The 15,759-nt window shown below is 39.0% G+C and overlaps 1 protein-coding gene across 1 annotated transcript in view; it reads left to right on the top strand.

Moving 5' to 3' along the window:
• GABBR2 (gamma-aminobutyric acid type B receptor subunit 2) overlaps positions 1-15,759 on the top strand; it is a 456,087-nt gene that overhangs the window by 422,646 nt on the left and 17,682 nt on the right. Inside the window, exons 15-16 of the mRNA XM_041408112.1 lie at positions 8,910-9,134; positions 15,460-15,642. Coding sequence (XP_041264046.1) covers positions 8,910-9,134; positions 15,460-15,642 — 408 coding nt within the window. The remainder of the gene's footprint in view (positions 1-8,909; positions 9,135-15,459; positions 15,643-15,759) is intronic.

Raw genomic sequence — 15,759 nt, forward strand, 5'->3', positions numbered from 1 at the left:
CTGAGACAGGAAAAAAATAATGCATATTCATCATGGGACTTGATAAATGTCACTAAGAATAAGAAATTTATTTTCTTCTAACTATTCATAGTCCAGAATTTCACTATAGTTAATATATCGCTCAACACAACTCTGTAATTGATTTAGAAGCAAAAGAAAATATTAATTCAACTCAGACAGATCCTTGGGATAATGTTCAATCTTAATTCAAAGTCTGAATGAATCCACTACTTCCTAAGGCTCTCTAATTGCTAAGGTGAATTTGTCTTACTTCCAAGCCTTGAATTTTGGTGAGTCTTGCATATATGTTATCTATCCCTCTTACTGTAGAATGACCTGATGTCCTTATTTCTAGGCAAATTTCTTGCATTCAGCCAAATTTCTGTGATTTCTCTAATAATCTTTCTGTGAGTTGTCTACCATACTTACCCTCTGCTTCCTCTGCATCATTTTCAGCCGTGTTATTATCTCCTCCAAGTAAATGTACATATCTGGGACAGCTTAAGCTAGAAATTTTTTTAATCTCCTTTTTTAAGTAGCTTCTCATTAATAGTTATATGTTGAGATCCACCACATGGTTTTCAATCAGTTTAAATTTGTTGCATTGATTTTATTTCTGTATTTAAATAATGATACTGTGCAGTATTAAGACAAACACTGCTGGGAAATCCATGTATCCTGCATGAATGTAATTACCTTTATTCAGTCTTGCAAACTCATTAAAAAAAAAAAAATAATAGCAATTTGAATTATATTGCTGTCCTTTTTTTTCCCCCCACTTATTGGCTGAGTTCATGTGTCAGCCATTTCATTAATTTGCTTAGGGTAGAAATTACGGTAATAGCTCTGTAATCACTGGGGGTGTTCCACTTTGTCTTTTCCCATATGGCCTCTTTGTATCTTAAGTGGAGCTTTGCCAGAATTCCAATAAATATCAACGATTAAGCCCAGCAGTCCAGGCAACTTCTAAATCAATTCCTAAAACTACTGCATGTAGGTTATGGGGTCTCTGTGATTACAACAGCTTGTCTTGACAGAGTTTTCAAGAGCTCTCTCTTACTGCTGGAGTAAGCTGCACTTCACTGTTTTGGCAAGATGTGAATGGACTCTTCCATCTCTACATAAATATAGGACAAAACCCCTTGTTAAGCATATCTTATCGTGCATCATTGCCATTGAATTTGTCATCTCCCAAGGAATGAATCATTATTACAATTCCTTTTTCTCAACTTGCATTTTTATAAATCCTTATGAATTCTGTTAATGCTGCTAGCCATTCATTTACTACTATACATTACCTCTCCACTATCTCTATTTTAGATCTTCCATTCATAGTCATTATTATGAATTTCCACTTTTCAACTTTTGTTACATTCAACCCAATCTTTGGCCAATTTTATTACTTCTTTGTTTTACATTCCACAACAACCAAAACAATTTTTAACGTAAGAATAGCCTTTTTACACATGTGCAGCTTAGGACAGATCATTTACAGCACATACACAAACTTCTTTCGTTTGCTTTGTAAATATACCTGTTGCTACCCCTTCTCCCTCTCCAATGGCTTCCTTTGCTTTGTTAGCTAATACATTAGCATTACTTTTCCGTGTTTTTCATACACTTGGAGGTAGATTTTCAAAAAAAAGGAGTTAGGTACCATGGTTTAGATCTTGGGTTCCAGTCAGTGCCCTGCAGCCCAGTCTTCAGTCAGCACTTGGTGTTCTTGCCTCAGCAGGCAGGAGAGGAAGCAGATGCTGGTTCTGTGACAGGAACCAGTTCACAAAGACTCAGCAGAAAACTTGGTCACTGACAGCATTTAGGTACCTGCAGGTGGTACTGAGGGATGGTCTGGCTGTCCTTGCTGGATGTTGGATGTAGCTTCTCATTACTGCTGCAGGTGCTTAAGCCCTCTGTGTGTGTCGAGCCCAGGAGCTGGGTAGGAACAGTACAGCTGTGGTGTGCAACACATGCTCCTCCTTTTATTATTTTACTCTTATTTTATATTTACTTAATGAAAGCTGGAGGTAAAGAAATTTTTTTTTTTTGTTACTAAAGAAAGGGAAGCAGTGGAGCAGCTCACCCAGAGAGTTTGATCAGCCTTTGTCCTTAAAAAGTTCCAGAACCAGACTGGATAAAAGTATGAACATACTGGACTGAACTCACATCTGAGCCTGCTTTTTGAGCAGGAGATTGCACTAGATTATTTCCTCAAGTCTCTCCCAATTATCTTATGTGATTATATCAACCATATTATTAATTAATTACTTTATAAAATTAATAAATTCTATGTGTAAAAAGTTGAATCGTTTTCAGATTATGTTAAAATTCCCTATTGTTTTCTGATAATACCTTTGATTTTAACACGTATATTTGCATTCTTTTAAATTCCTTTCATGACCAAAAACAGAACTCAGAAGAAGGATCTACCTCCTTATCAATTAACTTGCATGATTCCAATTCACATATATGGTGGGACCCATCTATCCCATCTTACAGTAATTAGAATGGAAGATAGTCAAGCTTTGTGGTGGGGGAAAGTAGTTTATAGTGGTACCAGATATTTATTATTTCTTCAATAAAACATGGACAGTATTTTAGCGTCCAAAGCCACATATCCATATGGTTTTGTTGGATAAATTTTTCCCTAACACGACCATAAGGAAACTTCAAATATATTTTTGAAATGTTGCAGATAGTGCAATATTCCCTCACATGTCTCTTGGCATCAGTTTTTGTACAGCAGAAATTGATTTAAATTGTAGCACACATTGGCTTTTAGCAGAGGTGCTTCACCTCTTTACAGAGCTGTGATTGTGGTAATCTTATGCCAGAGACAATAGAAAGCTATTCCAAATGGATATTTGCTGATGACCAGTTGTGTATTTGTTTCAATTGAGATACTATAACTGTTTCGTGGCTAAGCAGAATTTTCATGCAAAAAGTCAAATATACTCTGAATGGAAAGAGGGGGAAATATTTTATTGACTTGTTGGTTTGGGAGGCTGGAGTATGAAGTGAAGTCTGGATGTCTGTTAGTATCCATAGCTTTGTGCAGCTTTTCTGTCTTGCACTGGGAATAAAGGGTTTTTCCAAGACCTTTAAGAAGAAAGTCCTTCAGCTGAGTAGCTGCATATGAATATCTTGCAATTAAAATCAGTATTTAGCTCTTGTCCTGATGCTCAATATAAATATTAAGCTTCCCTTTAGTAATGCCTATCCAGAGCAGCTCTGTGAAAATTAACTAAATACACAGCTGACTCATGGCAGATCAGGGCAGTGAGCAATGGTTTAACATCAGATTGTACTGACAGTGAAGTTAAGACACCTACAAAGGAATAGTTTGTCTTTCAGTTTTCTAACCTTACTTGTTGTGCAGGTAACTAAAAAAAAAAAAAAAAAAAAATAGTCACTTTTTTATGCACCTTCCTGAAAGCTGCTCAGTATTTTGTACTGAACAATTCTTGGGTGAAAACATGAAAACAAAAATTCCTTTTTTTTTTTTTTTTTTTTATTTAATGAATGAACCTGAATAGAGAAATGTACAAGTCAAGCTTCACAGTTACTACGGGCTGAAAGGTCTTTCCAGGTCAGGGTCCAGAACTGCGTTGGTTTAAAGGGACCAGGAGGAGAAATCTCACACTAATCTAGCTAGAAGAAACAAAACCAAAACAAACAAAAATCTCCAGATGTAAAATCTTTGAAGAAAAGTCTTGCATTTATTCTTTTATGTGGCACACAGCAGGGTTACAATCTACTAGTGAACGGGGTCAGTGCTAATATAACACAGCAATTTGCTGCAAAGCTGCAGCCTGGTCCAATATATAATCTTTCCAAAACTATATCCCCTCATTATTGGCAAGCATGATTTCTGACAAGACTGGAGATTTTTCCTCTGGTATTTCTCTGCTCTTGTCATATATCTTTAGTGTAATTTTCTCTATCTTTCTTTCCTAATACTGTTCATAACCTAAGCTAGCTTGACTTTGAAATGAAACATTTAAAAAAATTGTTTAAGGGCAGTACAGAGCAATGGAGATGAATAAATAATTTCTTTCCTGTCATGTGACAGTCTGTGCACTCCAGTATCAAACTAGGCACTTGGTTGCATTGATATATGTTGTGGATCTAAGCAATTGTTACTGTGTTTAGCAGTAATTCTCATGAACTATATTTAAAATTAACCAGCTGGTAGAGTTCTAAAAAACAGTGTTAAGTGTTTTCCAATACTTCAGTTACAAACACTTTTATTCTATTCCCAAGTATCAAAATTTGGCCAGGACAAGATTTTTTTAAATTAAAGTTTGCCTTTTGAATCTAAACACTGGCATAATATTCTCCATACACACCTGTTACACCTCTAACATTTTAACACAGATTTCTTTTAGTGACCACTATTCTATCTTAAATCACGACGATACAATCCTGTTGTCTTCAGATACTGTTTTCCCCAAATTTATACAGTGTTTTTCTCACTGTAGACTTTCTCACTGCAGCCTTTTTTAGGTGCACTGACAACGCAGCCTAAACCTACCATACCAACAGCTGCAAAAGCAATACTCTAAATCAGTGTCAAATGGAAGCTGCCTGCCCTCAAACAAAAGATGAGACTAACCAATCCTGCCTGTACAGCTGCCCATATCTTCTGAGAAAATCCAAACCAATATTTTGTGGCACTTTCTACATCAATAAGATGTGTGTATTAGACCACCAAAATTGAAGAAGGCTTTAAGTTCATAAATAACAGTGTAGGCAGCCTTCCTATCTGCATTCTCAGTGTCATTGGTTGAGATCCAAAAAGGACTAAAATTCGGCCATTAGGCTTGACAGTAGGCTGAGGTGTCCCCAAATTTTAGACAACACCTTTCTATAGGGGAATGTGTAGCCCTGAGTTATTCAAACTCCTTCAGAGATGTGTGGGGTCCATCAGAAGCCTCAGAATTGGAATTATAACTGGTGTAAAGCAATGGGGACAGATGTGCCCTACACCTCTCTGGATCCAGCACTATAGCACTGCTAAGAGCTGCCTGCCTCCATCCCAATGTTATTGATGCAAGCCTTCTCTAAAGACTGTTTAACCAAAATTCTCAGCAGAGATCAGAACTAACATCCCACACAAGTGCCCAATTAATTAAGACAGTCATTCTTTCATTACATAAAATCCAGCAGCTCTGAAAGAAGTTTGAGAGCTCCCTCTGAAGCCGGACCCTGCTCTGGGGTTAGGGAGCACATCTCAGGCAAAATTTGGAATTGTGCTGTGTTCTCCAAGCATGAAGCTACACAATGGTAGTCACCAGCATCATTGTCTTGAATGAAGATGCCTGTTGACGTATTTTGTGTGTAGCCCAAACCAGCAGACAGTCTTGAGGAGCCTTTATCAGCTTGAGCCCTCTAAGAGCAACAGGAGGAGAGACAGCTGCCTTGCAAATCCCAGCAGTCAGCCTAAAAATATCAAATAGTCCTTAAATTCCACAGCAGCCTCAAGAATTAGGTCCAGCCCAGGCGCATAATTTGAAGTGTAATTTTATTGTCTGGGAAGATGAATGTTTAAAGTTTAGGTACCAGGAGTAAAGAGGAGCTGAACTAGGTACTATGAGCCTGTGTTTTTAACTGTAGCTCCCAGGTCTCATATTCAAAAGTTGTCAAGGAATCACAGAAATCTGCACCTTTCACTAGCAATGTCTGCATCCCATTCCTCAACCAAGCCATTTTACAGGATTTTACCAAGGGATTTACAGGATGTCTACAGTCATAAAACTGAATCTTTCATGTGTGCATATTGTCTGAGCCTCGGGAAGGGGTAAAATAGGAAGGGCAGGCAGAGGAAAAGCAAAGCATGAAGTTCCCTCAGGAAGGCTTTATCTCAGAGGAGAAATCTACCAGTCCCACAGAGCCCTGCAGGCATCTGTACCTGGCAGACAAGGAGAACCTCTGCAACCACCACTGCCCTGGCAGCAGGATGCAGAAAACTCTTAGCTTTTATCCATGTCTGTGTCTCAAAGATGAGCTGTGACTTCTAGAAAAGGAGATCTCTCTTCCTGAGGCAAGCATTTTACCCAAAATACTAATAAAAATTAAAAACAATGCTCCCAGATTTATAATGTCTCATTCTGAGGAAATCCACTTGCTGCAAGAGCCTCTCCCTTTCTTTGGTTATTTTATAAATACATATATATCTTCCTTTCATCCAAAAGATATTTAACCATTTTCCATACTGTTTTGAATTATAAATGAGAATGGGCTAAACTGTAACCCCCCACAACACTCTTCAAACAATCTTTTTTCCATTATAATTGATCTTTCAGATCATTTTATAGCCACCTCAGCTATAAATTCATCCCCATTATTTGTAATAAGTGCTGGCCTCATGTAAGTATGTTGGCTATTTTCCCAGAATAATCCTTTTGGAATGGAATGTGTTCATACTGGGGGAAATGGAGGAGAGTGAGGGATGACCTACAACCCTAAAAATCTTATTAATAATTAACCATAGTATGAAAAGATAGAAATGTTCTCCATAGTTAATCTGGATCTCATTCCTTTAAAAATCTGATGTAGAAATACAGACAAGGATTCCTTCTACCCCTCAAAACAGCTCAGCCCAGACCAGCCTGTTTATCAGTTCAGGGCTGGCAAAATGTAAATTTGCAGCAGAACTGAGTAGTGCAGCACCAAGAGTGCAGGGCACGGAGAACAGGCAACCTCTGAGATGGTGAGGTTGGGGGGAACAGGTTTGTGCCCTGAAAAAAGGTACCACCACTGTATGTCCTCCCCCTCCCCACCATGCACCCAGGTGAACAGAGTGACAATTTGCTTCCTCAGAGCCTGAAGAGGAGTCTGTACATTCCTGCTCTGCCTGTGCACAGTGCCAGACCCAACAGCAAAGGAGTGCTGCCTGCATCCTTCCCTGTTGGAGAGATTACCTTGTTTACCAGAGGGGCTCTGAAAATCAGAGGATGAGCTGTTGCTCTGGCACAAAGCTTGATAAGGGGCTCACTCACCTCAGCTGCCCTGCCTGAATGGCTGAGACCCCTTGCTGACCCAGGTAGCTGTCCACAGACCCCTTAGGAGCATCCCCTTCCCATGCTCTGCCTGCAGCAGCCCCCACTGTTCTTCCTGCAATTCTTAGGAAAGGCCACCCATGGCAATGTATCTGGCTAGGGATTGCAGCAGTGACAGCAGCACTGGAAAGTGGCTGAGCAAATGGCTCTACATCCCTTGCCTGGACTGGGAAGCCCCTGCAGCCTGCCACGCTCCATGGGCTGAGGAGATGCCTGATCTGCCAAAGCCTCCCAGCCATGAACATGAGGCAGGGTGACGTGTGCTGTAGGCAAGGCAGTGAAATAAGCCAGCAGACAAGCTCAGGGAGGGCAGGGCTGGGAGCTCAGCAGTATGTCCTGGTTGGAATTGCCTGGATGAGAAGGTAGGTGGCTGCAGCCTGCCTGTGGGAGTGCAAAGTAGCTGAGTCACAAGTGGTTGGCTTTGTTGCCATTGTTATTTGAGATTAAAACTAGGCAAATAATCAAGGAAACTTGCATTACCAGTGTCCTGGTGTTACTACTTGGGTTGAAACCCAAGTTTGTAGAGCAAACATCAATCCGCCATTTCTCTAATCTCTTTCGCTTGTCTGGCATCCAAATACTGTTCTTCCAATCCAGGTTATTTGACATAGGAAAAAAAGACAAAAAAGCAGAAGAATAGAGGGTAAACTATACTAGACAACTGCAATTAATCCCCCAAATGGCATCACCATTGACCTCCAATTTCCTTGATTGCACATAAATTGAAGTTGGATAAAAGAATATTATCTCCATGACATGGCAGTGGACAAATGTGTTGGTCTGGGAGGAAGGCTACTGAGGTCAATGGGAATGCACATTTGTTCTTTCTCCTTCTTGTCTGTCCTTGCACTGTGATCAGAAAAAAAGCTAGAAAACATAGAAGCCATGTCCTGGACCTTAGTGATAGTTCCTCTTTCTGTCCTTACCTTCCATCCAACACCATCTGCTGTCTGTCATGCTTCCCAAGGCACCATACACTCCTACGGGGCTTTGCCCTGACTGTAGGCTGGGTTACCAGCTGACAACCTCTTCAGTTTGGCTTTTACTGCACTGCCAGAACTCCTCTGAGGAATGCAGGAGGAAGAAAATAATTGTCTGCAGCAGTTCATGTTGCAGAAAAATCTAATTAAATTTCAAGGGATGGAGATGGCTTCCTTCCACTAAAGGCTTTCCCCTGCTGAATTGCAAAAGCATATTGCAAATAACAAAGGGGCTAAAACTTAAAAATACACCAAAGGAAAAAAGCAAACAAAAAACTGCCACAAGAATGTTTTATGCCAGAAATCATTAGACAATTGCAATTGAAAGGCCATTACCAACTCCCACTATAATAAAAGGCATTATAATTGTAATCTGAACAACTCGGGTGACACTTTCTACATTGTATATTTGTCCCTCATGGGACACATCTTGGCACTGCTGCTTATTAATGTAGGTGATAATCATGTAATGAATAGCTAGATTGATAAGAGTATATTGAGAACAGATGCTAAAAATAGCTAAAAAAACAATGCACATTATATCTTTACTGGAATCCTTGAAAAGAAAGAGGAAGGACTGTCTTTAAAAACTATTTAAAATATAAAATAAAGATAAGCATAGCATATAGAAAAATTTGTTCCAATCAGGACTAATTTTAAGTTTCACATTTTTCTTGTTTGAGCAGGAATCTGTCCTACTGAGCAAAACAAATCACATAGGTAATTAGATATTGAGGAAAAGGTAGGTGTATATCTCTTGAGTTGTGATATTTGTCAAGTTGGAAAACATACCTGTTTTAAATTAGTGCTTTTTCTGGATGACAGCAATTTCCTCTTAAAGCTATCATTTCTCCTTCTTTTACCATTCCAGTTGTTTGGGTGTTTCCTCGCCTGGGAGACGCGAAATGTCAGCATTCCTGCTTTGAATGACAGCAAGTACATCGGAATGAGTGTATACAACGTGGGGATAATGTGCATTATTGGTGCTGCCGTTTCGTTCCTGACTCGGGACCAACCCAATGTGCAGTTCTGCATCGTTGCTTTAGTCATAATATTCTGCAGCACCATCACTCTCTGCCTTGTGTTTGTACCTAAGGTAGTTGAATTTGTTTTGCATAGATCTGGATTTTTTTTACTGCTGTTTTGTAATTATGATGTAATATACAGGTGTTTATCACCTTTTCCAGTGCAGGGGATGTTTATGAATTCTTGACCAGGCCCAGCCATAAATGTTTCTCTCCAGACCCTGAAGGAAAAACAAAGCTTCATGACATTTTGGAGAAATATGAATACCTGAACTTCTAATGCCTATATTTTTACTGAAATGGTGACTGGGGAAACAAAAATTGTTTTCAGTAGTTTCAATGGAATAGTCTCTATTTTCAACTTTCAGGGAATTTTTTGTATGAGTGAAGATGTAAGTGGAGATTCAGGGGCAACAGGTCCTATTGTCTACTCTGCCATGTTTCTTCTCTTCCCTCTTCTTTTTGGTGACCAGCTATAGGTACCAAAGGATAACAGACATAAAGATGTCTCTGGAGAGTTTTAGGTTGAATATCAGGAAAAGGTTCTTCCCAGACGGTGATTGGGAACTGGAAAGGGATATCCAGGGAAGCGGTAACAGCACCAGCCTGATATAGTTCAAGAAGCACCTGAACAGTCCTCTTGGGCACTTGGTGTTATCCTTGGGGTACTCCTGTGCAGGTCCAGAAGCTGCACTTCAGTGATCCCAACGGGTCCCTTCCCAGGATATTCTAAGATTCTTACATACCCTAAACAAGATAATCAAGATCTCTGTTTCTATACCTACAAAAATAGTAAAATCTTTTTCGTTCACTAGCATGAAAAGAGATCGATTGTATTGAAACCTCTAAGTATTCATTTATGGTGGTACAGTAGGATTTGTCAGTACCTCAGAGGAAAACTGTGTGTATGCTGCAAATGCTGACACTGAAGATATATTTATTAATGGATATATTAAAGGACTAAGTGAGGCACAGACTGAGAGACACGTGCTTTCATTTCCTTTTGCTCTTTTCGACTCTGAGGACAGGTTCATTGTGCCTTGTTGGAAGAATGGAGAAGATACTTACAGAGGGCTGGAACTTGATCAGTTCCCTTGCTGAGTTAAGCTTTAGACATGAATATGACAGATCTTGAATGAAGGGAAAACTGGTTTTTACATAAGCTTACTTAGCAAAGCTCAAAATACTAACATTCCATGTTATGAATGTTCAATTGTATTCATTTTGAGTTGCTTGCATAAACATAGCTTTTTACTCCAAATTAGATACATATGCAGTTGGACGTGTGAAAAATTTGCAAGTTAAAATATAGGTCTTTTTGCCTCTAGAATCTGTTTTTAGATTTTTCAAGTGAGTATTTTTAAGAGGCTCTTTATTGGACCACGTTCAATCAATGAGCAAATTGTAGTCAGTAGATTCTGGTGCAAAGTAGCATCCCATCTACTGGGCAACAAGAACTATGTGTGCAAAAGCAGCAAGAGAAACAAGCTAATAAATTATCTCAAAGTGCAACCACTAAAAGAAATTAAAGGTGCAGACTAGAGATAGAAGTTGATTTGTGATCTGCAAAAAAAAAAAAAAACACCAAAGTAATTCATTCTCCAGGACTGATTAAACAGGATGTTTTGGCAAGTTTTGCAATTCACTTCTCAAATATTAAAAAGCCATAGAGACATGTATAGTCATATTTTTGTTCTGGATCTTAGGGAAGAATCACAACTTTGTTCTAAATTGAGGGAACATTCACAAACATGACAATAGAGTGTACTTTGAAATACAACAAGATTTAAGTGGGTAAGCCATATGAAAATGCATATTAAAACTCCTATGCCAAAAATACCTCCAAAGAATGTCAGAACTCTCTTCAAAGAGAATTATTAATGCTGTCCATGCCCTTTGTCCCTTTGCTTTCATGCTCCCTTGCCCATCCTTCTCTTGTCACAGGCTGTGAAATTACTTTTCTGATTCCTTTTTTAACCCCCTCCTCTGATCTTCTTTTAAACCCCAATTACCCCACCCTCATTTTTCATCCATTCTTTTTTACTCAAAATACAAACATGAACATAACCTCCTATCATGAAGTCCCTAACCTCTTTCCATCTATTGTCAGGTTTCCAAATGCTTAGCTATTTAGCAATAAAATTCATCACTGGATAAGGTACAAAAAAAGATGTTGAAGCAGGGGCTGGAATGCAGCACTTCCAATGCCCATGGGCGTGTTTTCCCAGCTGGAGAGCCCTTCTAACACTCATACATTTTACTACATCTCCTTTGGCTGTGCTGTGCCACAGCTGACAAGCACTCTCCCCTCAGCTGCTCAGGTTGCACAATGCCTCCTCTGGACACCACAGATTATATCCAACGCTACCTAGTTTGTACATCTAGGTAAGATAGTGTGAGACAGGCACCCAATCTCTCCCCTCAATCAATTCTGTTGTAAATTATACAATCCTGGCAACTTAGGAAGATTTCTGGTGAATACTAAAGCCTGTTGTTCATCAAGCCCAGGGGATGATAATGAAGACCTTGAAGACTGCACTTTCTCATTTATTAAGCTGACCAGACAGATGCAGTAATGTGGTTCTGAGCCAGGTGAGTGCCACTACTTCTCTGCTGTACTGAGTAAAGTGCATTCCTTTTAACTAATCTTCAGCACTCTGCTGGGTCAACAGTGCTGAAATTCAATTTTACCCCACAACCCTTTTATGAATCTAAGTACGCAACTACTCAACAATGTCGACACACTAAGGAATGAAACATGACATTTTTCCCTTCCTTCTCGTCAGCTCTACTAATCTTATTTACTTATAACATGGCAATTACTATCCTTCTCCAGTTAAATGTCCACTTTGTCCATTGCCATTTTGTTCAGTACAAATGCCTCAGAAAAAAACATGAAGAAAATCCCATAGCAGAGTAAGAGAGATCAGAGGAAAAAATGCCCATTACCCTCTCCATTTAATGGTACAAATGTTGATAGCATTATATGCATCATACTTATATTTAACTGTACACATTCTTGCTATCCAATCAAAAGCTTTCTAAACACTGTTAAAGCTATTACAGATTTCTGCATTCAAGGGTGTCTTGTAGAAATTATCTGCAGAATTCAAACACCTGTTATGTATATTTTTCCTGTTAGAAATTAATTGTAATATCTAATTATCAAGGACCAAGATATCTATAGTACTTTTCAGCATACTCTTCACTTCTTTAAAAGAAAAAATCATAATATGCAGTCTCTCTTCATGAAGAAATTGTCACAAGCTTATCCATGTTTTTGAAGCTTCTGTGTCCATCCATTTTTCTAGTCCATTCGTTTTGAGACAGAACAATAGGCTCACTTGTACTTGCCCAGCAAGTGCATACCATTTCTGGCTGCAATGGCACTAACACATTAATTCTGATCCAGTTTCCTGCAGAGCAGAAAGGCAAAATCAGTTCTAGGGATTAAAACATCCATTTTCTGTGTTGGTAGCATTTTATGCCTATTTACAATTGGCTCTGTGGATATTCAATGTTGAGCCTTTGTGAAAATTGAAACTTCACAGATGTAAGACAGCAAGATATAAGTTCCACTGCCTTTATGGTAGAAAAAAAAAAATTAAGCTATTCTAACCTTATTCTTCATACAGCATGAGCCAACAATGCTGCCCATGAACTTTTTAATCTAGTCCACGCCATGTGAATGAATTCATTAAACTAAGTCCCTGTTGCAAAACACCCAATTTTTAGCTATAAACTCCCAGGTGAAGATGATTCAATGGCAATACTTCTATCTTATATTCAGTTTGAACTCAGACCACATCAAACTTTTATCTTGCAGACCTTTTATCTTGTAACACTTCTGCCTGATACTTTAAGAAGCTTTGTAATTACCATTCTTCACATTTAACTTCATTTTCATGTAGTTTTTGGTCTGGAACTTAGACACATCAGTCATTACAACCATCCTAATTTGAAACAAAGAATTGTGAGAGTGAAGACACTTCCCTCTAGGGGCTCAGCTACAGCAAGATACCCAGGGCCTTAAGCAGCTGGGTCTTGGTTATTTCCAGGTGAATCATTCCCAAGTCTTCTGTGTATTCTACCAGCATTTAAACACATTCACAATAAGAAAAGTTTTTCTCTGATCTTTAAATGAAAATTCTGGGTTTTCAGCTTGTGTCACCCTCCCTTTCACTGCAGATCATTGAGAAGAGTCTGGCTCCATCCTCTACTCTCTTCCATCATATATTGAATACACATGAATATGTATGCAATGTCTTCCATCTCAGGGTTAAATAATCAGTCTCTACTTGTATCATAAGGTCTGGGACCTTCTTCAGCATCTTTGTGGCCCTTCTCTGGGCTTTCTTTACTGCACCTATCTCTCTCTTGTTCTGGGCAGCCCAAACCTGGACACAACACCCCAGGTTTGCTCTCACCCAGGCTGTAGAAAGGAAGGATCACCTCTGTTGGCCCAGGGTACTGTTGGCTCGTGTTCCATCACAATTTCCAGTGCCTTTACTGGAAAGGTACTTTCCAGTCAAACAGCCCTCATGCTGTTCGAGTAGGTGCTTGGAGTTTATTTCTCCTCAAGAGCAGGACTTAGTATTTCCCTTTCCCTAGCTTTAGGAGATCCTTGTTGACCCAGACCCATTTCCTTCCAAACTGAGGAACAGCATTAGTGACTGGCTACCACAGTCCTCTGAGCCTGTCAGTTCAGCCCAATTTGAATCCACTTCAGTGGTTCCTTGCCCAGTCACTTTATCAGTTAACTTTGAGGATGCTCTGGGAGACAGTGTTAAATCTTTGCTTAAGTCAAGAAAAACAACTCTCTACCCTCATCTACCAGCCCAGACATCTCGCTGAAGACAGCTGTAAATCAGGTTGTTCAGGCAGAATTTCTATTTCATAAATCAACAATGAATGCTTCTAATCACATTCTTGCTCTTAATATGTTTGGAAATGGCTCCCCAGAGGATTTACTGCAGCATCCCCCCTGGACTGAGGTGAAGGTGGCAAGAAGGCATTTCTCCAAATTCTTCTCTCACATCTCCTGAACTCAGCTGTGACATTTCCCTTCTTCTAATCCTCAAAAACTGCTCGAAATCAACATCGTCTTCCAAAAGTAACTGAGAGTGGTCTCATGATGACATGGCCCAGTTCCCTTAATCCTCAGGTATACAATTTGTCAGGTTGGCTGAACTTGATGTATTCAATTACTTTAGAGGTCTGGAATTTTTGAAGGCAAGTTTTACCAGTAAAGATGAAGTTGAAGAAGACACAGAGCACCTTAACCTTCTCCATTTATATTACCACCTGAAAAATGAAATGTATTATCTGCAAGCATCATCGTAATCTGCAGCCTTGGTCTGTAAATACATGCCAGGGATCACACTCTTCAGAGCCTGAGAAGTCAGATCTCCGTTGATCAGAAGTTAGAGCCTTACTTTGTGCCACTGGTGCTGCAGAACATTTCCATGCTCTTGAGAGTAAGAGGAATCAATTCCAAAATGCAGCTATACCACAAAATCTGGCTGGGTTTTGCATGCAAAATGATTGCCCATTCTCTCTTTTCAGACAACTCAACACCTTTGGATTTATGATCCCATGCCTATCCTCTCAGGGCAGGGAGCTCCTTCAGCTTTGTCTGTATACAAGTATATATGTATGCTGCTTGGCAAGTAACATAAATTTTGCATTCTCTAGAGTAATCTGAGAATCTCTCTCCCTGCTGCCAAACAGCAGTAGCTTTCTCTCCTCATGTCGAGGTGATATTTTCACATTGTCACTGAGTGTTAAATTTTACTTATATTTGCTTAAATTAAATATGTTTAAGGTTAACCTTTTTCTAAGTGGCTTATTTAATTTTTTTATACAGATTTGGTTTATTTTGGGTTGCTAAAAACTAATTAAGTTTCTGTTATCTCCAGAGTGCAATCTCCCATGAGTTCTCTCTGTTAATACTCCTGCTTCATGTCTCTCACTGCTTGAGTGTTACTTGTAACAGTAGGAAAGGAGAAATTTCAGATGAAACTGTGCTTGGGAAGAGGAGGGTTTGGTGGATTGTATTTTTCTTGAAGGAGGAATATATCCTTTGAAAGTATAAACATATCAATGAAGGATAAAGATACATTTTAATATATTTAAAATTCAGATAAATATCTTTTGAATTAGTTTTTTCCTAATTTTTGAATGCTTCCCTTCTCATAATCATTTTCATTCAACCTATTCTATAAAGTTATTCAGAAATCATCTCAAGTAGTGCACATGTCAAGCAGAGCTCACTTTCCAGAGTTTTATACTTGAAAGTCAAAAAGGAGTTCTTGGTTTGCCTTTCAGTATTTTGAGATACAAAATAAATAGCTGCAAAAATAAACCAGGATTTCTTAAGGCTTTTCAACCTTTCAGCTCATCACACTGCGAACAAATCCAGATGCAGCCACACAGAACAGACGGTTTCAGTTCACTCAAAATCAAAAGAAAGAAGATTCAAAAACATCGACATCAGTCACCAGCGTCAATCAGGCCAGCACATCTCGACTAGAAGGGTTGCAGTCAGAGAACCACCGCTTGAGAATGAAAATTACAGAGGTATTGTTTATTGTATTTACTGCCTAGACACTGCATTTTTCATTGTTTTTTGTTGCAATTCTGCAATCTGCTTAAATGCTGACTACTTTTTAGAGAAAAAAGTTAACTTTTCCCGTG

The sequence above is a fragment of the Onychostruthus taczanowskii genome, unplaced genomic scaffold (genome assembly GCF_017590055.1).
Source record: "Onychostruthus taczanowskii isolate IOZ18803 unplaced genomic scaffold, ASM1759005v1 scaffold29, whole genome shotgun sequence".
In the NCBI taxonomy this organism is placed as follows: domain Eukaryota; kingdom Metazoa; phylum Chordata; class Aves; order Passeriformes; family Passeridae; genus Onychostruthus; species Onychostruthus taczanowskii.